Genomic DNA, 23961 nt, shown 5'->3' on the forward strand with positions numbered 1-23961 from the left:
CCAGACTGACAGTACTTGCAAGGGGGGGCCTGCTGAGAGCATCCAGGGGACAAAGGCTCAGTGCGCAGGTGGTAGCTGTCACTCACACTGACACTGGCAGGCAAAGAATCCGCAAGTGAAACAAACCGGCGCCAGGCTGACGACGCCCACCATGGGCAGAGGTGTGCTGTGTGATGAGTTAATGACTATAAAACCTCTGATTGTATATAGCGCCTTTGCACCCTGAGGCTCTCAACAGTTGGTTCTGGCTGAGCAGCGCTCTTCGACATCTCATACCGGGCCCACCTGTCCTGGCGTTATGTCTGGCATTACGTGGGCGCCCCTCGCTCTCCTGCTGCCCCCAGGGTCCCGCTTCCTGAGCGCCCCACCCAGACATCGACTTCCAGGCTGCCTTCCTGCTTTTGTCTCTGACGTGAGGCGAAGCTCGGCGGCTTCCTGAGGCCCTCGTCTTTATCATGTCCAAGTGCCGCTTGAGTGGGCCATGGCGTGAAATTGGCGCTTTGCCCGCCTCATTTGGACATCCATCATGTAGTGCTACAGCCAACAGTCCAGGGAGAGAATTTAAAAAGACAAACGGTGAAGATGAGCTGCGGGGGTGATGGGGGTGCCCGGGGGGAGGACCACCCAACCCTAATGTCCTATCCTCATGTCCCGGAGTAGGCAGCTGCCCACCCTTGAGCCCTGCAATATGAGCAAGCCCATGTTCTGAGCACCCAGAAGGTGGCCCCAAGCCTCAAACTCAAGGTCCTTATGAGGCCACACAGGGGACAGTGTGGGACATCAAGAAGTGACCACCAGTGGGCAGGAGGCCTGCAGTAACGCCTGCCTGAGAATGGGGGGAGCAACAGGGGGTGATGGGCTCCTTCTGTCACCACAAGCGGTGACGTACTTCATGAAGACTTGACAGGGCGAGGACAGCGGATGGCACATGTCCCTGACGCTGTCCCTGGTGTGACGTGGCACAGGATCGAGTGGTGATGTGTGTCACTGGCCTTGTTGTTGGGCTCATGTGCCTCGTTGTCACCATCCCAGGTCCTCCCACCAGGCACTCGCCCTCGCAGGCCGTGAATTCCTCCTTTGACCTCTGACTCTTCTCTTTAGAGCTTCACGCCTGACTGGCGCGCTGGGCGCTTGGTGCCCGTGCTGACTGACACGAGGAATTCCAGGAAGTCTGAGCCTCTGAGCCTGCATCGTCTCTTAATGAGGAGCCTCGGTCACCCTGAGGTGCTCATCGCTTGGAGGGCATAAGGTGGGCACAGACCCTCAGGGACGTCAGGAGTCTTATATAGGAGCCTCCTTAGGACAGTGGGGCTTGATGACCAGTGGGGTGGACAGACAGCCATTGGGGTGAGAACCTGAGCTCTTGTGCCCAGGAATGGGCTGGCACTCAGAGTAAAAGGCGCTATATAAGAGGGCTGTCTGTTCACTGCTTGGATTTCCACAACATTTCATCAAAAACAGGTAGCAGGCATGAGGTCAGCTGTCTGTGTGGAGCGCCTCCCGCCTTCTGTGCCGCGGAGATAACGTCTCGCGGTGCCAGCGCCCGCCCACATGCGCCAGCTGAATGCCGACTGATAACACGAGGAGCCTGAGAGCGGCAGGTAAACACGCACACCTGGAATGCTTTTAGGCCTCCGCAGGTGACAGCCATGGGGGAGGGGCGGGGGGGCTCTGTGTCCTGCTGAGACGGGCACTCGCTGTGCCACATGAATAATGAGGCAGCCTGAGGGCAGCTTGAATGCACAGAACAGGGGGGGTGTGGTCAGTGCCCACTCTTCAGAGCCCCTCTTCGGGAGGTCCCTGGGGGTCTCACGTGCCTCCGGTGTTCTGGCAGCTGAACAGAAGTGGGCACCTGGAAGAGCTGAGCCCAGCAGGTGTGAGCACAGCCACTCCAGGGAGACCAGTTCAAGCTGAGGCGCAGGGGGCACACGTGAGGGCCTGTGGAAGGAGAATTTTAGGGTAGCATAGCGTTCGTCTTTAAGAAATAGCATAAAGGGTTAATAAATGTCGGAATCGAGATAAAGATCAAGTGAACAAGAAAAGGTACAATAAATATAAGAACTGGTTTAGGAAAAATACGGAGAGGGTCACGGAAATAAAGAATGTGCCAGAAGAAAGGCTGCTGAGGGTGGCTAAGAGGTGACTAAGAAATCAGCAGAAATGACCAGGATGGACACCTGAGATATGCACAGAAAGTTCAAGGGTGGCATCTCATCTCCAAGGTAGCAGAACGTAATAACAGAGCAGACTCTAGAAGTCATTTGGGTGTAAAGCAACGAGCCAATCAGAGTAAAGTGTGTGCGTTGATTGACACTGTATGTAAATTCAAGAGTTTATAAGATGAACCTTAGGGTTAGGATTAGTGGAGGATGCTGAGGGTGGTGGCACAGTGGGTGGCGCTGCTGCCTCGCAGTTAGGAGACCCGTCTGGGTTGGCTTCCCGGGTCCTCCCTGTGTGGAGTTTGCATGTTCTCCCAGTGTCTGCGTGGGCTTCCTCCCAAAGACATGCCAGTTAGGTGCATTGGCGATCCTAAATTGTCCCTAGTGTATGCTTGGTGTGTGTGTGTGTGTGTGTGTGCGCCCGGTGGTGGGCTGGCACCCTGCCCGGGGTTTGTTCCTGCCTTGCGCTCTGTGGATTGGCTCCAGCAGACCCCTGTGACCCTGTAGTTAGGATATAGCGGGTAGGACGATGAATGACTGACTGACTGACCTCCATTCTGACCATTCTGACCATTGTCACCAGGCTATAACGGACTGATTTTAGTGACATTTTGCCAAGGAGTCATCAGAAGACACCCAAGCAGCTTTTCTCCTGCCTGATTCCTGAATTGTCCTGCTAGCAGACGTTTGTTAAATTTCAACCACAGGCCACACTGGCTCACACAGGTGACCAGACTGGCCTCATGACTAGGTGGGGTCCAGGAGATGGGCACAATCCCATCAGAGGAGACCCCATTTTTAGCACCCATCCCAGCTCAGGGACAGGGGTCTCCAGCACTTGGCTCCACTTGGACTTTGTTTCTTTTGCTGCTCAGAGAGTCGGAAGGGCTTTGAAATCTGAGAGGCGATGAAGAGCATCGGGGGGTCGCCTGCTGTTGATGTTAGTCGGCCTCAGACCACCGTGCTGCAGCTGCAATGAGGAGGACAATGAAAAAGCAAACCAGACTGCTGCTTGCTGTTTGTGTCCTTGGAGGGTGGCCGGTGGCCCGGTGCCATCTGCATGTTCTTCCCATGTCCTTGTCAGCTTCTCTTCTTCACTTCAACCCCTGCCCCCCCACCACCAAAGACCTGTAAGTTGGTTCACCTGCAGACCCTAAACTGCCCAGTGTTGGGGAGTGGGTTGGCACCCCATGCAGGATTGACTCCTGAGTTGAGCAAAGTGTCTGAAACTGTCCCTGGTGGCACAGTGGTGGCCAAAGAGACTGAGGTTCAAATGCCAGTCAGGCCAGTGTTGGTGTCCCCTCTTCCTAGTGAGGGCTTTGTGCGTGGTGTCTTGGCTCTTGGTCCAAGTCCTTGGCGGAGTATCATCTGAACGCCAACAACATTAACTGTGTCCTGTAACACGACGGTGCCCCCTACAGGGCACAATACTGAACTGAGCTAACGTGCTACAATACAAAGTGAAGACACTGGAGGTGAAGTAGGTGACCACCCACCTTGGAAATTAAAGTTCAAGTTGAGGGCCTTGAGAGCTGTAAAAATAGCAACAGTCTTGGCACAGGGCATGCCCAGTGGCATGGTGATATTGCACCACTGCGTGATCAGACTGGGCTAAGCAGCATCCCACTTCAGAGACTTGCTGTTTAGGAGTGTCAGTCAAGGAAGGGGTGCAGTAGGGGGCACCATCAGGGCACACACAGACACCAGCAGTTACTTCTGGCACCAAACACACAAGTCCAGGGCACCCATGCCATGGTCAAAGGTCTCCACCACCCCAGGTACCAGTCCTGGGCCCTGCTTAGAGTCAGCATTTTCTCCCTGTGCCCACCTACAAGGCCTCTCACTCCTAAGTGGGTCCAGTGAGAGCCGGGCTGGGTCATCAGCGCCCCCTACAGTCAGCAGTTGTAGAAGCCCCCCAGGTGAAATGTGCCCTTCAGGTAGTGGGCGCAGCTCTCCAATGAAAGCAGTTCTACTGCTTCAACTGTGTGCCTGTCCAGCTCATCGGGCAGATCAGATACCTTGTGCCCATGCCTCGCTTTATGTGCCCCAGTGCCCACCCCATGCCTTGCCTTATGTGCCCCAGTACCCATCTCAAGTCCACCACATGCCTCCCCCTCACTGTCTGAGAATTTCTTCTGCGTTGTTTCCTAACTCAGCGCTGATTTCCGGACTTTTGGCATTTGGGCAGCTGCCAGCCCGATACAGGGATGCCATTCTGGTGTCAGCAGGAAGCCTGAGGTTGGAGAAGAGGGAGGTAAAACTGCAATTAAAAGGTGGGCATGGGTCGCACGCAAGTTGAGCCTAATGGTGGAATGAAGACGAGAATAAGGCACCTTGGAGATCTCATGCCAATCCTCTGTCTTCAGAAAGGGAATCCCATGCCAGAGGCATCCATGCCCCTGCCGCTGCATGTCAATGTAAAGTATGAAAGGCGCTCAATGTTTCAAACGATTGTGGTAAGCTGCACAGAGGCCCGCTCCATCCATCAGGGTCCTTTGGCCTCGTCTTTGCTCTCGTGCCTTGATGCCCAGCTTATGCCAATGTAACTGGTCTGCACTACACGCGCCGTACTGCTGCGCCCAGGCCTTTGGCTTCAGTTAACCCTCAAAGCTTCCGAGTTGTGATTCATCGACAAGGTGCCGTACAAACTGCCATGAAAGAATACAGCAGACACCCTTCAGTTCTTGATGTTTCCTCTTTTTATTAATGGTCTGAAATATTAAACAGAAAACATAAAAAGTGCCAAGTCAACCTCTGAGTCGTCCTCCTCTCTCGGTAACCCAACGAATACTGAGGAGGCTCACGCTGGTGACGTCACATAACATGACAAACACAATGAATGTTACCAGCGCCAAGCAACACAGCTTTTTATTTTATACACCCGCTACACTAGAGCCCACGGAGAAACGGAGTGACTCAAAAATGGATGGCGGTGACAACAGGACCATGTGACTCTCTTAGATGACCACGGTCACCCCATGTCCCTGTGAGTGTCCCCTGTCATGTCACTCACTCATGTCAGATCCGCGGGTACACAAATGCAGACAGTCACATACACGCACAAAGTTTGGACAGAGCCACATGGACTGGTCACAAACAGGGCACTCACTCCATCCAGAGACTGAAGTGGGGATCGTGCCCGCTCACCCACCCACCTTGATGCCAGGTCATTAACTTGATCTCCTGTTTGCATCTTTTTATCTCAGTCTTTTGGAAGAAACAGATTTTTGAGTAGGGCACACTTGGAGTGGCACAATGCTGTACCAGCTGTGATGACTGGGTGATTTGGGGACAACTCTGCTCCTGTCACCATCCTTGTTTACATCCTCATGAGTGGCAGAGGACTGAGCCTTCTGATGTCCTGTGATGCCTACAGTCAGTTGGCACCATGAGGGCATCACTAAGGTGGTGCTGACTGTCATGCCACCTGTGACCACGGCCTCCTTACTGTTTACATCTGGTCATGCCCACCTGTGGACCACCATGTCTTAGCTACACATGAGTAGTTGGCTTTTGGGCACACCTTCAATATAGAAGGCATTTTTAGCCACGCCTCCACGCGGGCTGTGCGTGTTAGTCCCGCCCCAGAAGCGTACCATTGCAATGGCCACGCCCCTCCAGTGGCCATCACCAGTGGGCATGCCAATCTACTGAAGCAGTGATGAGTCTGTCATTATGGGATGTAGCGCCTCCTGTTGCACCGTGAAGCTGAAGATCGTCACAAAACTTGAGTCTTTCTAGTCACTCGAGTGACTGGTGATAAGTGTGTGCAAAGCAGGACCCCCTGGAATTGCGTGGCATCCAGATCTGAAGCCCCGAGACACTGAGCTGTGGTCAGTCGGTCCGTTTGATTGTCTGCTTGATGCCCACATTGCTGGCCTGACACATGATGGCACCTTGGTGCCATGCTCCTACTGAGCGTCATGAGGACAGTCTGACCCCTTAGGAAGTGTTGGTGACCACTGGTGACCTCACAAGGCCAGGCTCAGAGCTGTTGTTCGACCCTCGTAGTAATAATGACTCGTTGCTTCTGTGACATGACATGTCTGAGTGACCACCCGCTGGCCAGGATGTCACCTTACAAGTGCCTCCTCAGCTCATTTTCTTTTCACGGTGGCTTTTATGGGAGGTTCTGCAGGATGTGAGGCCAGTGGTGTGGCATTTGTCCAGGGCGCATATAAACGAGCAGATTAAAGCCACCAGGGCTTTTATGAGGGTCTGGCGCCACGGCACGGTGGGGTGCGGCTGTGACACCGTGGTCCAAAACGCCCATTCACCACTCTCATTCTTGTCAGGGCTGCAAGCACATTGTCCTTGTCCTTCACACCAGGCCTGTGCAGAGTCACTGGGGACAGCAATGTCCCCACCCTTGCACCCCACTGTAACTAACAGCGCCAAGCCACAGTGACTGAACCTTATTTGATAGACCACCTGTCACTGAGAGACCTCCAGCCAGCCCATTCTATATAGCGCCCTGCACAGAAGGCTAATGAAGCAGCTGCATTGGTCTGAATTCATTACAAAAGACCACCAGAGGAATAATGCCCCCTCTGTCTAACGTCTCCCATGGGCAGGGGGATGGCTTCAAACAGGCAGATGGTCTTCTGATGTTCACGTCCATTGGAAGTCCTGTAGCCCCCATGATAGCCGATGTGCTGACCACTCGCACTGCAGACTGGCCACCCACCACCTGGCACGGGCCAGAGGGCCACTACAGTGAAAATGAGGACTGCAGGGGACATCTGGAGAGCCAACTAAACTCTTAACCAGCCCGGAAATGCCACCTCAAGTCCACACATGTGACACCAATCAGGAGCCCCCCGGTCACCAGTCATGGGCATGGGGAGCATGTTTTGTGAATCAAAGGGGCTTTAGTGTGGGGCTCTTGATCCATCTAACTTGGGGGTGCAGGTATTCAGAGACTGTGCCCACCTAATCTCCTATTCTATAACCCTCCAAGACGAGCGGCAGGCTACTGAAATGCCCTGTGGCCTCTGAGTACGGCACTAGGGTGGCAACAGCTGGAGGTGCTGGCCTCTGCTGGGCCTCCAGTGTCCTTTACTGGTTTTACAGCCATGAAGATGTGTGGCCACCTCTGCCAACAGCTAATGGGATGCTCAGAGCAGCTGGCCCTGCCCCTGGTGGTCCCCCTCTGACATCACATGGTCCAGTGTCCAGTATGGCCTACATAGGGTTTCTGACTGGGGGCACAGTTGATGGACCTGGTGTCCTCAACCTGAGAGCCTCTCCTCTGGCCCCTTGAAGCACCGTGTGGCGGTCCGCTGCACACTCTTAGTTTGGAGGGCCGCCATTCCGGAGACATTCCGCGCATTCCGGACGCCGGGAATCTGCCTAATCCTCAAGTGCGCAGCCGGAGGCTTTGATAAGCAGGATTTGCTAAATGAGCTGAGAGTCGGCCGCGCCCGCCATGGGGGGGATTGTGGCGCCAAAGCAGGGAGGCCCAGGTGCTCCCTTTTATATGGCACCTTTCCTGGTGACCTCAATGGTAACACACCTGCCCAGTACAATTGGATCGTCTCCTTATACTTCAGGGTGAGCTTACAATGGCCACCTTTGTGCCAGCGACCTTGTGCCCTATAACAAGTAGGGGCAACCCTGAGCATAAGTCACTGCTGGGGGTCTTTACAGTGTTTGACTGACAGCTGATGGCATATTGAAGCTGGGCACTGTGCTCTCTGAATGCTGGGATTCCCTGCTTCATTTGGGTGAATTGAAGGGCCTGTGTTGGCATCAATGCACAAGTGGATAGTGTGTGGCAAGTGAATGGGGCAAGAGGGGGATGAGGCATCCCATCCAGGTTCGAGTCCCGTGGTTCTAAGGAATCAAAATTCACCATCAGACCAGACTTATGGGCAGCATGTGATCTGTGACACTGAAAAGTGACCAGCTGGTCAACATCAACCAAATGCCAACTCTGCCCGTCACGCCGGGCACTGACCCCAGGACTTCATCTCTTATGGCTTTGGTGTTTGTCCTCCTTCATTGGCAGGTGGTGAAAACATTTCAATCAAATTTGAAGGGGCTCAGTATTCAAGGTGGGGGAGAACTTTGGTGGACACGTCTGGTGACCGAGGCCCTCTGGAAATGTGCACATTGAAGAGACAGATGGCACGGCTTCAAATGACACCTTGAATGGGACATTGAGCACCTCAGCTCGGAGTTGTCTTGACCCAAAGTAAATGAAAGGCGCTATATAACAGACAGACAGTAAATGTGAAAGGCTCTATATAAAAGAAAGATAGAAAAGAAAGACTACATCATAGATAGAGGAAAGGCGCTATATAACACAACCAGACAGGTGGGTGTGAAAGGCGCTATATAACACAGCTAGACAGGTGGGTGTGAAAGGCGCTATAAAATACAGCTATGTAGATGGGTGTGAAAGGCGCTATATAAAAGTGTAACTGACAGACACACAGAGTGAGAAAAGAAGTACATAACAGGTAGCTGAAAGACGCTTTATGAAGACAGTGTGCCCACTCCTGGGTGGTCAGATCAGACCCTGGGCCTCTGCCATGGACACAGTGTTTCAAGAATGGCACTCACTTCCCTAGAATTCCGTAGGAGAGCTGGTGTCAGGCTGGTGGGCACAGAGGGTGTCAACTGATTTATCCCAGAGGCTCACTGTGGTGACACACCTCTGATGTCACCCGGTCACTGAGTGACCAGCTGTTGGAATAGAGTGAGACACGTAACTCCTTTTGAGAGGTACAAAATAGTTTTTATTCTAAGTGGGCAAAGCGGGCATCTTACATGAGCAAATCACTTCAAGTTTGCCAAGCTGTGCATGTGAGCTTCGAGGGCTGAAGCTGACGAATGACAGACAACACGAGAGTCGACAGCGGCATGGAGGTGTTGGCAGAGTGTCATCTCCCGGTCAGCGGTGCCACTGCCACTCAGTGTGGCGTTCAGTTTCTACAGCCTTGGTTCAGCCAGGGGGCGCTGTGTGCTCGGCATCAGGACTCCGCCGATTGTCTGGCATTGCTGGCCTTTGTCCTGCTGAGAGTGCCAATAAATAAGGGCAGACCAGCCTGTGCCCGCCTTGGCAAAGCTTTGTCCGTAGCGTACAAAAATATCCATTTGACAAAAATCGATACAAAAATAAACTTCAGCCGGGCACGGGTGGCAACAAAGAGTTCAGCGGGCACCGCGGGGGTTGCCTCACAGCGGGGGGCCACCCTCCACGGCTGTGTATTCCGTCTCGGACCCCCGGGAGGCATCCATGAGCCTGGCCAGGCCGGTGCGGGTGGAGTACTTGAAGATGAAGGCCTTCATGAGGTCGTAGCGGTAGTTGCGGTTGATGAAGTTGTAGATGACCGGGTTGACGCAGCAGTGGAGCAGCGAGAAGCACTGGGTGAAGTGGTCCGCCACGTAGAGGAAGTCCTCGAGCTCGCAGCTGAAGGGCAGCACCTCCAGGACAGCCAGGACGTCGGTCAGCAGCACGGCGTGGTAGGGCAGCCAGCACACCAGGAAGACCACGATGTACGTCAGGATGACCTTGCGGATGAGGCGGCGCTCGGGGTCGCTGGAGGAGGTGATAGCGCCGGCCAGCAAGATGTAGAAGATGGCGATGACGGGAAACGGGATGGCAAAGCCGAGGATGACGAAGCTCAGCTGGATGCCCACCATCCACTCCCTGAAGGTCCCTTGAGGGTACGCCGGGCGGCAGAAGGTCTCCCCGCTGGGGCCTGGGGCCGTCGTCAGGAAGTAGAGGTCGGGTGACGAGGCGGCCAGGGCCAGCAGCCACACCAGCAGGCAGACGAGCCTGCGGGTCACCTTCCTCCGCCGGCTGTCCGCGTCCCTGAGGAAGACCACCGAGACGTAGCGGTCAACGCTCATGCAGGTCAGGAAGAAGATGCTCCCAAAGAGGTTAACACTGAACACCAGGTGGGTCAGCTTGCACATGGCCTCGCCCAGGGGCCAGTGCCCATTCTGCACCAGGGATGCCACCCAGATGGGCAGGGTGGCCACCACGCACAGGTCAGCCATGGCCAGGTTCAGCACATACAGGTGGGTCTCGTAGCGGCTCCTCTGGGTGCGCAGGTTGACCCACACGACCACTGAGTTGGCGGCGAGGCCCACGACGAAGATGAAGACGTAGAAGAAGGCCAGCGAGTGGAGCAGCGCATTGCGACTGATGCCCGAGTTGCACACCATCGTCTCGAAGAAGTAGAACTCGGAGGAGTTGCTGCCGTTGCCGCCCTCGCGCCCAGAGAAGTTGAGCCCGTTCAGGTAGTCCAGGATCTCGGCGAAGTCGATGGAGCTCATGGTGACGGACTGTTCAGCGAGAGCCACGACGGTGACCTGCAGGTAGAGGAAGAAGATGAAGAATAAGAACGTTGGAATGGCAGCCACACTTCAGGAAAAGGTCAGGGCGGCAAGGCAGGGGCTCATGAAGGGGGCAGTGCCAGGGCACTTAGGGCATGTGGCATCTGTGTGTGCTTTAAACACGAGCAGACTTGTCACGATGTTTTAATCTCAGGAGTCCCGTGTGACAGTCTGCTGAGGTGGGCACTGCCGGGGTGAATATAGCAGCTGTCATCGCATGGCACACACAGACGGTGACCAAGTGAAAGTCACTCATCGTGGTAATGGAGGTCAACGATGACTATGATTTGATATAGCGCCTTTCATGATGTACTCCATCCCAGTGGCTACTGTTGTCCACAGAGAGCCCCCTGACAGGTGATGTGACCGACTCAAGGTCTCTCCAACTGTCAGTGAAGGAGCCTCCTGATGGCATATAGCGCCTTTCACAGTCATACACTCCAACGTCACCTGACTGTCACAGTACTGATGTTTGAGATTATCTACGCGCTGGCAGGTGACCTGACATGGTCAGCGTTTATCATGGTGACACCCGTACCCAACACACCTCATAGATGGCACATCCACAGTTCCCTAGAGACTGAGTACTGGCACCTGACGTCACCCGGTCACAATACCACAGGCAGTCATATAGCGCCTTTCACAGTAAACACAATCTGAAGTCACACACAGCACCATTGCTTCCATCTTGTCCAAAGTGACCCCTGGCGGGGGACCTCTAGGATTCTATAAAGCACCTTTCCCGAAGGGCTCCACTGATCCCACATGTCTAGCATGACACCTGGCAGGTGATGTGCACACATGCAGCCAGTGTCCAATGGTGACCTTTGACCGAGCCTATCACAGCCATGCCAAGCAGTTGGCATGTGACAGGCGAGTTGGCACATATCCCGGTCTAATGTGCAGAGCAAACACAGCAAGTGACAAGGTGCCACTGGACAGTAAGGCACAGGTCACATCACGGCCCCCAGTGAGCAGCTCTCCCCCAATCAGACTTCTATGTCTCCCCTCCTCGAGCAGCTTAAGGCTTGCAACGGGGCAGAGGGGACAGCCAAGGGACCCCCCAACTACACGGTGACAACCCTGTGATGTGCGACCCACCCACCCTCCTGGCATAGGGCTCTTGTTAATCAGATGCCTATGTGATGCCAGTTGTCCACTTCTGGCCAGTTGAGCTGACAGTGACATGTGTGTGTGTCACTAATCTGAGAGAATCACATGGTGGCTGGATTTATAAATAGGCAGCTGATGCCAGACAACCCAGAGGGTGGCACACATCACACAAATAACGTCCCATAACACCACAACCGTAGGTTCAAATCTCAGACGAAAATTGAAAAGCACAGGCTGGCCTTCCAGGTGGTGTGGGGGTGGAGCTCTGAGCGCCAGGCTGAGATGCCAGTCTAACTGATCCAAATGCCTCAACGTCACATACTGGCTAATGGCTGACTCCGCCTACTAAAGCTCATTGGAAAAGGCGCTATAAAAACACACAGTGCACCCTCTAAGCGTGGTGTATAGCGTCCTGCACTGAGGCTAACAGTTGGAGCTGTGATGCAGACGTCACCCACTAGTGGCTAAGCCATGCCACGTTCTGGGACTTCTACCAAAGAACTCTGAAAGTGGGCTGTCATTTAACACTGGGGGTGCTGTCGATGATGAAAGGTGCTCTATAAAATCACAAAAGGGCCATTGTGTGCCCCGAGTCACCTGCCAAAGTTCTTAACTACAGAGAGTGGAAACGTGCCCACTGCAACCTGGCACTACATACTACATCACACTGGCTTCCCTGTGACACCAGCTCAGGCGGGCAGTGCAGCACACTGGCACAAGTGCTTGACATTAGAGCACCAGGATGCTGGGTCAGGCCTGTCCCCCTCCCCAGTGCCTCCAGTGGGTGGCACCATAACTGTGTAAAGTTCCTGGAGATGGTGGTCACTACATAAAGGCACATCTGCTGAGAAGACGCCATGCGTCAAAGGGGGCATCCAGAAGGTGGCGCCATTGCGCTCCTCAAGCCCTTTAGATTTACCACACTGTATCATATATAGCGCCTTGACACACAGCCACCCAAGTCAAATCAGTAAGCAAGGGCAGATGTTGGCAACAAACCCTTTGATATATAGCGCCTTTACTATGAACAAAATGCTTCCTTGGTATTCAAAAGGAAACAAAATAGAATGAAGCTCGGAAAATTAAACTGGAGAGAAACTGGGAAGACTGGGAACAAATCAAAAACAAACGCACTAACGCAAGGGCGCCCCCGTCCGGAAGAGGCCAAAGCAGAACCAGTCGTTAGAGGGCGCATCGGCCCCGGGGGACCCCCAAGTGCCGAGCGAGCAGCGCGTACCTCGTCCTTGGCAGGAGTAGACAGCGACAGCAAAGTGTCCCCACCCTGAGTAAAGCCTCCCCCCCTACTCAGCGGGCCCCCTGCGCTCACCTTACGGCTTTAAGGGACTGGGAGGCGCGTTGAGCACATCTGCTTTTCATTGTCTAACCTCGACGCCATCCAGCAGAGGAGATCACGCCCGTCCTCAGAATAAACACAAATATCTGGGCAGGGCCGAGGGGACGACTCATGGCAGCTCAACCGTGAGCCAGCGGGCGGCGCGGCGCGGCGCGACGCGGACACGAAGAACCTCTGAAATACAGCGACCCGCACGAAGGCGCCCGTGGGTCCTCAACCGCGGTTAAGGCTTTGGACTTCACACCTCAGGTCGTGGGTTCTAATCCCTCTACTGACACCATGTGACCCTGAGCAGGTCACTTCACCTGCCTGGACCCTCATTTGGAAAAGCTAGATGAATGTCACCAGTTGTACCTGACATGCTTCAAGACCCTTTGGACAAAGACGTAAATGAGGCGATTGCGGTCGGACTCCACACGGGGTGAAAGGCGCTATATAAAACCTAAAAACCCAATCCCCAAATCTCCCAACTTCACACGCGGGACGGACATTTCGGGTTGGGCTGCGCACCTGCCATTTGAGTGTCACTTTGTTAAAATTAACCCGTAACTCGAGTCCGCTGTTTCCACACCACTGTCCTCACCTGCCGCAGCGTACCTGTGACCTCTAAGTCGTTTCGGATAAAAGTTCAATGTTGGCGGATCCGCCATCAGCAGCAAGATAAGAAAAAAAAGAAAAAAAAAGAGAGAAAGAAAAGAAAAGAAAAGAAAACAAGGCGACGAGAAGGCAAGCCTGGGAGAACCTCCGCCCGGAGCCCAGCATGGCCAGAAAGCGGAGCCGGGGGGGGAGACAGATGGGTTTCAAGTGCACGGGGCGCGCCGACGAGGGACACTGCGTATGGCGGCCGAGCGGCCTCGGGCGGCGCACTTGGGCATTCCGGCGAATGTGGAACTAAACTGAGCGGGCAGAGGCAGCCGCGCGCGCGCGCACACGCACTTTACATGGTAATGAGCCAAGAAAGAAAGAAAGAAAGAAAGAAAGAAAGAAAGAAAGAAAGAAAGAAAGTCAGTCGATCGGTCGCTCAGTGAGCGAGTGAGGCGGCCGAGGCCACACGTACCTGCTCGAGCTCCTCTTGTCGCGTGTCTGCCGAGTCTCCAGCGAGAGGCGCGGTCGGGATTGGAGCGGAGAGCGAGCGAGGGGTGAGTGAGTGAGTGAGCGAGAGAGAGAGAGAGAGAGAGAGAGAGAGAGAGAGAGAGCGGGCGGCGAGCGCGAGTGACGCGAGGGGCTGCCTCTGCACTTGTTCATATACGACTGGGAGTGACGCCCCGTGGGCGGCACTGCGGTGGAGGGGGGCACATGCAGGTAGGTCAGGGGCATTTCGGGACACGCGCTCGGGGCGCTTCCGTCTCTGTTTTTGTCATCCTGTAAAGCGACAAAGGGACAGATTTAAAGTTGGGTACACAAACAATCAAAGAAACAATAAAACTCTCCTCAGCAACACCCCCACCAACCCCACCCCCGGTCTCTCACAGTCAAAGTGCGCGTGCCCGAGGGCTCCCGTTAATGGCTCTGACGGGATTAGCGGCGCGTTAAGCGGTTTCGGCTGTTTGTTTCCATTCAAAGATAATCGCAGATGACGACCCTTAAGATGTGAGGACCCAGCAGCATTTGTGTGTTCGGATTCCTTTCTGTGACCCCCTTGTCCCAACGACTTAACTATGCCAGGTGGGAAATCCGATTTGAAATCCCCGTTTTAACCGACAAGACACGCGTATTAAACACCAGTAACTGCTGCGCCACCCTGCCCTTCCTCTATACTGTACTTCAATCCTTTTAATGCGCCCCCAATCTATTATTTGTTTGGGGTCCATCAGGTGAAACAGTGCCACCATGTCGCCTGCGTTAAAAGCGAAAGTATCGAAGGACACGCCGGTCCCTCGCGGGAGCGACAGGCTTATTTGAAGTGCGTGTGCAGGAAGTTCTGCGCCTCGCTTCGGTCCCTCTGGCGTCTTTGGACAATCTGGGAATCGTTTACGGCACAGGAGCGGCGCTATATATATGAGGGGGCATTGTTGTTGCTGTTTCTCCACCTGATACTCGGCATCAAGTCCACTGCGAGGCTGTGTGTGAGGGCGCTATAAGTGAAGTGCGACTGATCTGCGCGTTGTCATTACTTTCTGAAGCGCAATGGCGCCACCTTCTGGGTGTCCGCAGGGTGGCACAGCTGACGATGATTCTCGTTTGCCAAGAACGCTGGGGTCAGCGAGACTATGCAGGGACCCTCATGCCACGGACCACCTGTGTCCCCTTACTGATATCGTAATCGTCACCCACGGTCCAGAATGTCGCCTTCCCGCACGGGTTCTGCCTCGTGGTGCGTGCTGCTCGGATTGGCCCCATGCCGCCACTCTCTGCTCCAGCCGGTAGGTGGGCTAAAGAGATGACAAAATACTCCCTGGTCACTGGCCTGTTGAAAACGTCACAGACGTAGGGTGACCCTGGACGGTAGGCAGACAGTCAATAAGAAGGGGCCAATGGAAGACGGGGGGACCTGAGTAAACGTAAAGACGGGAAGATGCGGCCAGCTTGGACAGGCGACAGCAAGGGGACAGCTGTAGGCAGAGCCGGGCCAAAGGCCACATGCTCGGTCCAGGTGGAGCTTAAGCTCGCTGAGATGTCTGGATGGCCACATCCGTCCATTGAGTAAATGACCGCTGCGCAGGAAAAAACAACCATAATAAAGAAGAAAAAAAAAAGAGCAGAAGGGGGCGCACTTCAGACGAAGGGGGCCACACCTGCTAATATGGGCCGCCGACACCTGCCACCCGTCCGTCTGTCCAAGGGCACCAAGGAGCTGCTATAATAATAATAATAATAATAAGAAGAAGAAGAAGAAGAAGAAGAAGAAGAAGAAGAAGAATTTGCCTTTATACGGAGGTCTTTCTCAACCCCAAACGAACCCTACAAAATATTTATAAACCATAAGAAACCATAAAGAAATACCAATAAGAAAATAAAAACCAACATTATCGTTGAATTCTACGAGGTTAGGAATCCAAAACCGAAGATACAAGTAAAAACTTTTAAAAAGAATGTCAATGTCGCTGCGGGTCCCTTAGTCGTCTTTCTGTCGTGACGTTACTTGGCTCATTCTTATCATGCAAATGAAACGCAACAAAGCAGGGATTCATTATTGCGTCTGATGGCGTGTGCTCACTGTAAAGGCGCTATATATGTATATATAAATGTCTGCCCCTTCGATCGTGCGGGAGCTGTTTATTTATTAAACACCGCGTGCGCGCGCCAGTCACTCAATGGGCAGCCTGCCCCGCCCCTGCCCTGACGTCACGCGCGCGCCGCCGTTCATTCACTGAGTGTTTCCCGAATGAGTCCGTCAGGCGTCAATGGAGGGAAGTCCACTTGGCTCGGCAGGCCGTGCAGGATGCGGCGCAGGAAGCTCTTGGCGCGAATTCCAAAGGCCGAAGCCCCCTGGTGACGATCAAGCCCGTCAATCACTCGGCCCCGGGTCACGCTCCTCCGTTCTCATGGGGGGCATCAGGCAGTTAGAGCAGGGTGAATGAGCTCCGTGCCCCTCGGGCTTTGGGCTGTTCTTCTGCATTTAGGGAGCCTCAAGGATGAAGGCTTGTAGTGCCACTTATGGGCATCAAGGGGAAGCCCTCCCCCTGTCCCCCTACCCTGGCAGCTTGCCTGACACTTGACAGGTGCCTGGCTTAGAAGGAACATCGAGAAGGCTGGATGAAGCGTCACTTCGCTCCCAATGTGTGCCCGCGGTGTGCCCATGCCCGTCTGTGACTGGCAGCCGCCAGCGCTTTATTCTGTGTTTTTTTGTTGTTCTTCTTCTTTCCTTCTTCCACCACACTGTTTGGCATTTGCAGCGCCCCTTCGTCAAGTCAAATTCCCACCAAAAGAAACAACAATGAGAACAGGAACATCGAGGTGATGGTAAGAGAACGGGGATGTCCGTGCAGCTGCCTTTGTCTGCGCTTATCGCCCATCTTGCCCCCCACACTCAGCTGCCCAGTCCCTTTGTCTCTCGTTTTGTGTGATTTTACTTGGCACACTTCCAGGGTGCGCACTTGTCACCAGAGACCGGGGCGCAGATGTTTCCATCAATACTCAGCTGAGACGCGCGTCAGGCCCACCAAAACATCCGGCGGCTCAGCTGCTGGCCGCGACCTCCTCTCCTCCTGGTCCTCGTCCTTGGGGGGCCCGGGGGTTGAGTGCTGGAGGGCAGAGTACCCAGTTATGTCAATGAGACAGTGACCAGTCCGGGATTTGAACCCGCTACCACTGTGCCTTTCATAAATATAAAGCTAATGCTGCCTCCGATGGCACAAGGTGCCCCCTGTTGGGCGGCTGTCCTTCTTTACCCCGTGAGTGCCCAGATTGGCTCCACCATCTCCCAGCTGTAGAGACAAGTGACCAGTGACCTGCTGGGGGTCACACTTAAGGGCCTGCTACTTCAGCTGTTTAAAAATGAAGCCACCTAAAGGTGTGTGTTGGGAGGGGTGACTTTAATAATGTACCTTGCTGTGGCACAGAGGTGGCCTTCTTATACTGCAGAGATAAAGCAGAAGGTACCAATGTGTCACATAGCCCTGACTGGCAGTGCCCGGGCACTGATTGGCATGAGCAGGTCACAAGGACACCTACATGCACTACTCCATTAAAGATGCAGCACACCCTACCTGCACAAGGCAGCCGGGCTGGCGGTTTGGGGCACAGACAGACCACCTGGCACCTCGAGCCGCCGCTGCACAGAGCCAGAGGCCAACATGGGATTGGCGGAGATGCAAGGTTCCTGCCACGTCCCAGCTGGAGACATCGTGCTGACATTCAGGGCCGCCATCAGCTGGCGTCAGGCAGAGTGGGCCCCTCGGACGGGCAGCAAATGTTAGTTTTAAGCTCAATTAACTCGGGGCGAGTGATAAACACGAGGAGCCGACCATTGGGATGTTTGGAATGAGACATCTGGGCCTGGAAATGGCGCCAGGTCCGTTCATCAGGAGGAGAGACGGCCTCCCCTGTATATAGCGCCTTCCTGCAGTGAGACTCCACCACCAGGTGCATGCGACAGCTGTTAGCGGGCATGAGTGGCAGCTTGAGCCGAGGCGGGCAAAATGGTTCCCTGAAGTTCATCAACTTAAGATTGATGGGCACAGCACGACTGGACAGTTTGATGTGCCATAGTGCCCCAGCACCCAACACCTAAAGGTCAGCAAGCTGCCCCAAAGAATGCCACATTTGTCCATCTGGATTTAAGTCCATGTGCAGCTTCAGCTGTAGTTCAGTGAAAGGCGCTATATGATGATAGCCCAGATGTGCAGTACTGTACTGTACTGGCACAGTTAGTTGTGTTTTAAAGCCCAAGTCAAATGGAGTCTTAAATGATCTTAATGCCCACGTGGATGCTTCACCCGTGTGTGCCCCCTTCTGTGCTCTAGGGTGGCACTGCCCTGCTCTGTTTAGCACTTTCCAGTCTCCCTCTGGGCCCTTTATGGTGTGTTCTATAAATCAGATATAACGCCATGGCAAAGGGCACTGACTGACACGTACGGGCACAACCACCACTATTAAAGACCTGCATGGAGAATGGGCATGGACCTCCCTGCCAATGGCTGATTCCTCTTGAAGATTCCACTAATTGAGTGACAAGGTGGCTGGGAGCCTGCAGTGGCATGTCGGTACCAAGCCTGGGGTGAGATGCCAGTGCAAAGCTTACCCACATCGGTGGTGGGCCGAACTGAAGACCAGGATTGAGTCCATGTGCAGAACATGCCAAGGCCACACGGATTGTCCCCTGAGCCACTTGGACTGACCTCCACACCTTCATGTTTTCCATTCCTTCTCTCCAGAACTTTGCTTTTCACGGCCCACCTGCATGTCTGGGCATTTAACTGGTCACATCAGGGAGACGAATTCAAAAACACAACAGGTGAAAACTGAACTTATGTGGCGGGGGTCCCGACGGCCGGAGGTCTCACTCCATGTTTTCATCAACTCGCAGGCCGAGCGGAGAAGGTTTTTGAACTCTTGACGAGCTTTTGTCGTTGGTTAGGACCCCGAAATGCGCTTCACGGCTGCTCAGGCGGTGACCCCTCCCTCGTGTGTTCAAACATCCCCTCCCGCCCGTGTGCCGTCGCGTTAAGTGACAGTGGCTCTCAGTGCGCGTGTCCCCGAGGTGTCCCGAAGTTTCGCGTGCTGCGCCGGCCGGCGGCTGAGTCGTTGTGCGCATGCGTAGCGTTCCGTTGCTAGCCGCGACTCAGCTGAGCTGATTGCAAACACGCAGCGCGAGCCGAGCGGACACGACGAAGGTGAGTGGCGATGCAAGGGACGGGGCACCGAGGGATCCTGCAGTCGACACAGGCGGGATAAGAGCCAACGGGCATCCCGGTGAACTTGGCCGCGACACGCCGGGCGCCCGAGCGGTGGGGTGTCGCAGGGTTAGTTTCTCTGCGGAATGCGGGTGGGGACAGCCCAGCACTTCCGAAGTTCTTCTCCGAAGATTTGAGGGCACAGCACGGGCAGGAGAAGCGATGCAGAGCGTCTGCCCGGTTTGGCTTCTCTTCACTTTCTCCTGTCGGGTTTCCTTTTTTAACTTCGACTTTGTCCTTTTTGTTCGTCGAAGCGCCACACTTGGCGACCACCGCCGGCCCGTTTCTTCAAGTCTCAGGCACCTCGAGCCACAGCCAGGCGCGCCTTCATCAGCCCCTCATGTCACAAATGAAGTCCAGCCGGCCGTTCGAGTGCCCGTCTGGCCTTTTGAAGCAAAGCTGGTGAGGCGGGCAGCAATCGCTCGACCACCGCTCGTCACTGAAGCTCATCTGAGTGACGCTCTGAAAGCCCCCTGCCATTGTCTTCAGTTCCTGCCCTTGTCTGATCAGCTCCGACATGGCGGCAGAGGACAGCTGGACCGTCACTTGACCTTAGAGATACACACATGACTATTGGGGGGGTCCCACAACTGGGCTGCTGTGTCACCCTCATGCCAGTCCTTGTTTAGGGGGTCCTATGGTTGGGTGCTGAAGAGTTCCAGTGGCAGGTGAGATCATCAGTTGTCTGCTGCCATCGCCTTCACTGTGTTGGCACAAAGCTGACAAACACGTCATTTCTGTCTTTGTCACTAACAGGGCACTCCCTGAGACTTCACACCTGCCGAAGCCCAACAAGAAATGGAAAAGTGTCTGTGACAACCTGAGCTACGATGTCTCACAGGTAAGGCACGGGGTGGGGGGGCTCGGTGTATGAAGACCTGGGCCGGAACACGCGGGGCTGCCCGTTCCATTCCTGGAGAGCGTCTGGGTGACACTTTTCACCTGCCAAGGTTCTCAAGTACCAGACCTCTTATTTAGAAATAAAGGTGCCAGGGTGGCTCTTCAGAGTGGTGCCCTAGGGAAACAATTTTGGGTCCTAATAGAATCACCCGGAAGAAGATTCCAGAAAGAAATGTTTTTATTAAGATCCAAAATTCCATGAATAACCATGAAGTGATTTATGAAACACCAGAAGGTTCCTGAAGAACTCACTGAGGCGAATCCTGCCGACTACACCTGAAAGATGTCGTGTTTAGTCATGACAGAGTGAAATGGGTCACACTGCCCAGTAAGGTGCCAGTAAGAAACCAGGTTGTCTGCGTGTCCTCTCTTGCAATTGTGTCACCATGAAAGGCTCTATATAACATTATAAGATGCCAGTTGCAGGCATGGCACTGACTCTTGAGTGAGGTATTGAAGCTATCCGTATGTGTGTGGGTCGCCACCTACTGTTGGACTGTAATTTCAATCGCTGCCTGCTTCAGCCCGTGACAGCAAGTGCCAATCTAGCTGATGACATGCAGGCGTTATGCCCGAGCCCAGCTCCTCATGCCTGGCATTACTCTTCAGTAGCAATAATGCCCACCTGCTGCCATATTTGTGCCCCTCTTACTTTTTCAGTGGATCAAATCGTGTTCTAGGGGGAGCTGAAAGGAAATTTCTGTGAAAAGCCAAGTGTTGGCACATGCCATTAGTTTTGGCTGTGATTGTGTCTGAGAAATCGTCACATCAAAGCCACGAGCACTAAGTCACATGACAGCAGAATGAAGCCTTGCAAGTCACCTCTGTGGCAGACCCCCTTTTGTCCAGTAGTCATGACGACGCAACATAAACCGGAGGCAGGCAGCAGCGTCGGGTCTTAACTTGTAGCTCTTTATATAGCGCCTTTCACGCAGAGTAGCACAGGCTTTAATATCAAAAATGAAGAACTGAAGCAGATGAGCAACAAAGGCGGCAGAAAGCCAATAAGACCCTCTCCAGTTCAGGATGGGGGCGCCACTGGCTACCACGGTGGCATTGGGTACAAACAGGAGAACATCCTGGGACAGGACGCCAGGCCATCACAGGGCACAGGAGAGCACCGGAGGGCTTGATGAATGCAGTTCACGTTCTCATTATATAGCGCCTTGCAGGATGACTACACTTACTCTGAGGCCAAGCTAACAGCATTTCCACAACTCAACATGCCATTATTGATCCTGGTTAGAGTGACAGTGAAGTCACCGCTCACCGCTGGCCTGTGACATCGGAGTGCTCAGGTGTCACCTCAGCTTCATCTTTACAAGCCATCTTGAGAAATGGACACGGTGGCAGGACGGAGGAGTGTGTCGCCAGAATGGCTGTCACTCAGTGACCCCAAATGGAAGTGCTGCTGGGTGTCCGCCCACTGCTTTGTTCTTGCCAGCCCCCAGGATGCTGAGAATTCCCGTGAGAAAAGTCGGGATGGGCGTCCAAAACCTTCTCAAAGGGCTCTGGTGTTTCACATGTGACAAGTTCAGCCTGATCTCGTGTCATTGTGCAAAGAGGAGAGTGGCCTGCCATGACAGTGGAGGGGGCTGCCCAGGGCGGACCCTTGTGATCCTCCCCACCTTGGTGGCCGTGGCTGCATCCGTTTAACCTTTGAGATGGTCTTTCTGTTAAGGACTGCTCTTGTGCTGCTGGACACGGGTTCAAACAAGTCATCAGGCGCCTTTTGGGTGACTCTGAATTAAAAAAGTCACGTTGGCTCCTGCTGATTGGGGAGCGGGTGGGCTTCAGGGTCAAAAGCAGAACGAAATGAAGACCAGGTGGCAGCATGCCAGGGGTCACGAATTTTCGCATTGCCCCCTGACGTCAGCCCCTAAGCCGCCCCCCTGTTGCTGCTTGAAGAGTCCCCTTAGCCCCCCTTGATGCTGCTCCCCTCCTCGCCTTTCTTTCCCCTCATTAGGCTTGGCCGCCGCGGCGGGACGCGACTCATTTTTATATTTGCTTCTTAATGATGCCCCTTGGCAGGAAGGAGATGCTCTTATTACCAGATGATTAATTTGTTCCTCTGGATGCAAAAGAATTTTGGCACAGCATCCTGTGGGGTGGCACCCGGGGACTGTGGGGACCCCTGCAACTCCTTGTCGTTGTGCCAAGCAGTTTCTTAATCAGAGAGAAATTCCTGGCCGATGTGAACCTATCGCCTGCGTGCTGCCCGCTTCACTTTGCTGTCCTTTTATACAGAGAAGGGGCAGCAGTAGTGGCACTGCCTAGTATAGAGCCCACCTGAGCTCAGGTCCCAACTTTGTGAGTTCTATGTGCTGTTTGCATTGCCCTGTGGGTTTGCTCAGAACTTTAAATTGCACCACCACAGTGGGCAGACATGGACCACACATCAACATGAACTGGCACAGTTATGGAAGAAGTTGGCAGCCCCCTCAACAGACCCCGTCCCGACACGTTCTGCAGTCCCTGGGCTCCTCTCCTTGGTTCAATGCCCTCAGTGTCCATCAGAGGTCGTCCTCCTGTCAAGAGGCTGATGGAAATTGCAGGGGGCATCACCAGGGCCGCAATCATCATCGGCCGATTAGCTTTATATAGTGCCTTTCACAGCCAGCAGCACTTTGCAGTCAATCCTGATCAATGTAACGCCTTTCAGAAGTCAGCCGTGCAACCTTATCTGCGACATATAGCGCCTTTCACAGCAATCCCCATTACCAGACCAGTCAGCAATGCAAGACAACCTCTATTTATATAGCGCCTTTGATAAGAGTACAAGGCGACTCGATATAGTGCCCTTCACAGCAGGTCCTCTTACAAGGGTCCTCACAGAGCAGTTTGGAGCCTCAGTATTGATTTATATCAATCCCATCACAAGATGAGAGGACAGTTAGAGTTCCTTTCATGGTGGGCTTCAGCTGAGCCCCCGTCAGTACTTGATGATCTGGTCTTTGGATTTGCATCCATTGGCGGAGCCAACAAGAATGCCAGTCGGTTTCCTTCCCTTTATAGCTCCTTTCACAGCTGGCCCATGATATGCCTGCAGCTTGAAGGTTATGGTGACGAGAATATTCAGTGAAGTCTGCTTTATAGCGCCTTTCACAGCAGGTATGGTGCTTTAACTGGCCTCTACTGCTGCCATAGCCATGCTGGGTGATTCCTACCAGAGCGGGGCCAATGAAATCCTTTAAATGCCACACAGAAATCAAAGTGTGCCACTAAAAGGCACTACATCAACCACCGTCCTGTCCTTCGTTGTCATACTTGGCATGCTGTGTTGCCAGGTCAGTGGTGCCCATTGGATGTGGGAGTGCAGGTGGCACCCACTGCCCAGACCCCCATAATTCTTCATTGTCTTCTTACTTGCCCCACTTCCCTACATGTGGCCTGTCCCCTGTGTCCAGCTCTAAGTAGGTCACTTCTCTGACCAGAACAGACTGGGCAGTCTCGAGTTGGCCTCACCTGATCAGAGCACAAAACCCAAACAGTGAAGGAAAGGAAAGTGCCAGGGTAGAGCAAATGCTTCCGCCGTCTGTGTTGTGGCAGGGTGTCCATGGCAACAGTTGAGCCAAGAGAAGCGGGCGGTGATGGGCATGGACAAATCGTCCCACTGGAAGCTAGCGTCACTAGAAAGTGTAAAAGCGAGTGCCCTCCTGCCATCTCACGCAAGGGGCACATCATGCACAGTATGGCACCTGCCTTCCCTACAATTAAGACAAACTGAACAACGAATAGTAGACAGCAGGGG

General features: G+C 53.9%; 2 protein-coding genes across 4 annotated transcripts in view; one reads left to right on the forward strand and one right to left on the reverse strand.

The window, feature by feature from the left end:
- Positions 1-8879: 8879 nt before the first annotated feature.
- Positions 8880-14150, reverse strand: LOC120530697 (atypical chemokine receptor 3-like). Of its 2 annotated transcripts, none has more exons than XM_039755124.1 (2): positions 14033-14150; positions 8880-10484 (listed from the first exon to the last, which is right to left on the reverse strand). In XM_039755124.1, exon 2 carries the CDS (start codon positions 10446-10448, stop codon positions 9342-9344), a length of 1107 nt encoding a protein of 368 aa, XP_039611058.1. In that variant the 5' UTR covers positions 10449-10484; positions 14033-14150; the 3' UTR covers positions 8880-9341. The 2 variants fall into 2 exon arrangements, with proteins under 2 accessions (XP_039611058.1, XP_039611057.1); XM_039755123.1 differs by lacking the exon at positions 14033-14150 and adding an exon at positions 13559-13583.
- A 5006-nt stretch (positions 14151-19156) lies between these two features.
- The window catches only part of iqca1 (IQ motif containing with AAA domain 1), a 28021-nt gene continuing 23216 nt past the window's right edge, over positions 19157-23961 (forward strand). The window contains exons 1-2 of one of the 2 annotated variants that reach the window (XM_039755125.1): positions 19157-19250; positions 20067-20151. In XM_039755125.1, the coding sequence (XP_039611059.1) occupies positions 20141-20151 (11 nt within the window). In that variant the 5' untranslated portion in view covers positions 19157-19250; positions 20067-20140. Of the gene's footprint in view, positions 19251-19880; positions 19979-20066; positions 20152-23961 lie in introns of those variants that run through there. The other variant, XM_039755126.1, reaches the window with a different exon arrangement.

This window comes from Polypterus senegalus, chromosome 6, assembly GCF_016835505.1.
Source record: "Polypterus senegalus isolate Bchr_013 chromosome 6, ASM1683550v1, whole genome shotgun sequence".
Taxonomy (NCBI): Eukaryota; Metazoa; Chordata; class Cladistia; order Polypteriformes; family Polypteridae; genus Polypterus; species Polypterus senegalus.

Bases quoted from the DNA above. Each gene is read 5' to 3' on its own strand.
- LOC120530697 (XM_039755124.1), bottom strand. From the start codon at position 10,448: ATGAGCTCCATCGACTTCGCCGAGATCCTGGACTACCTGAACGGGCTC.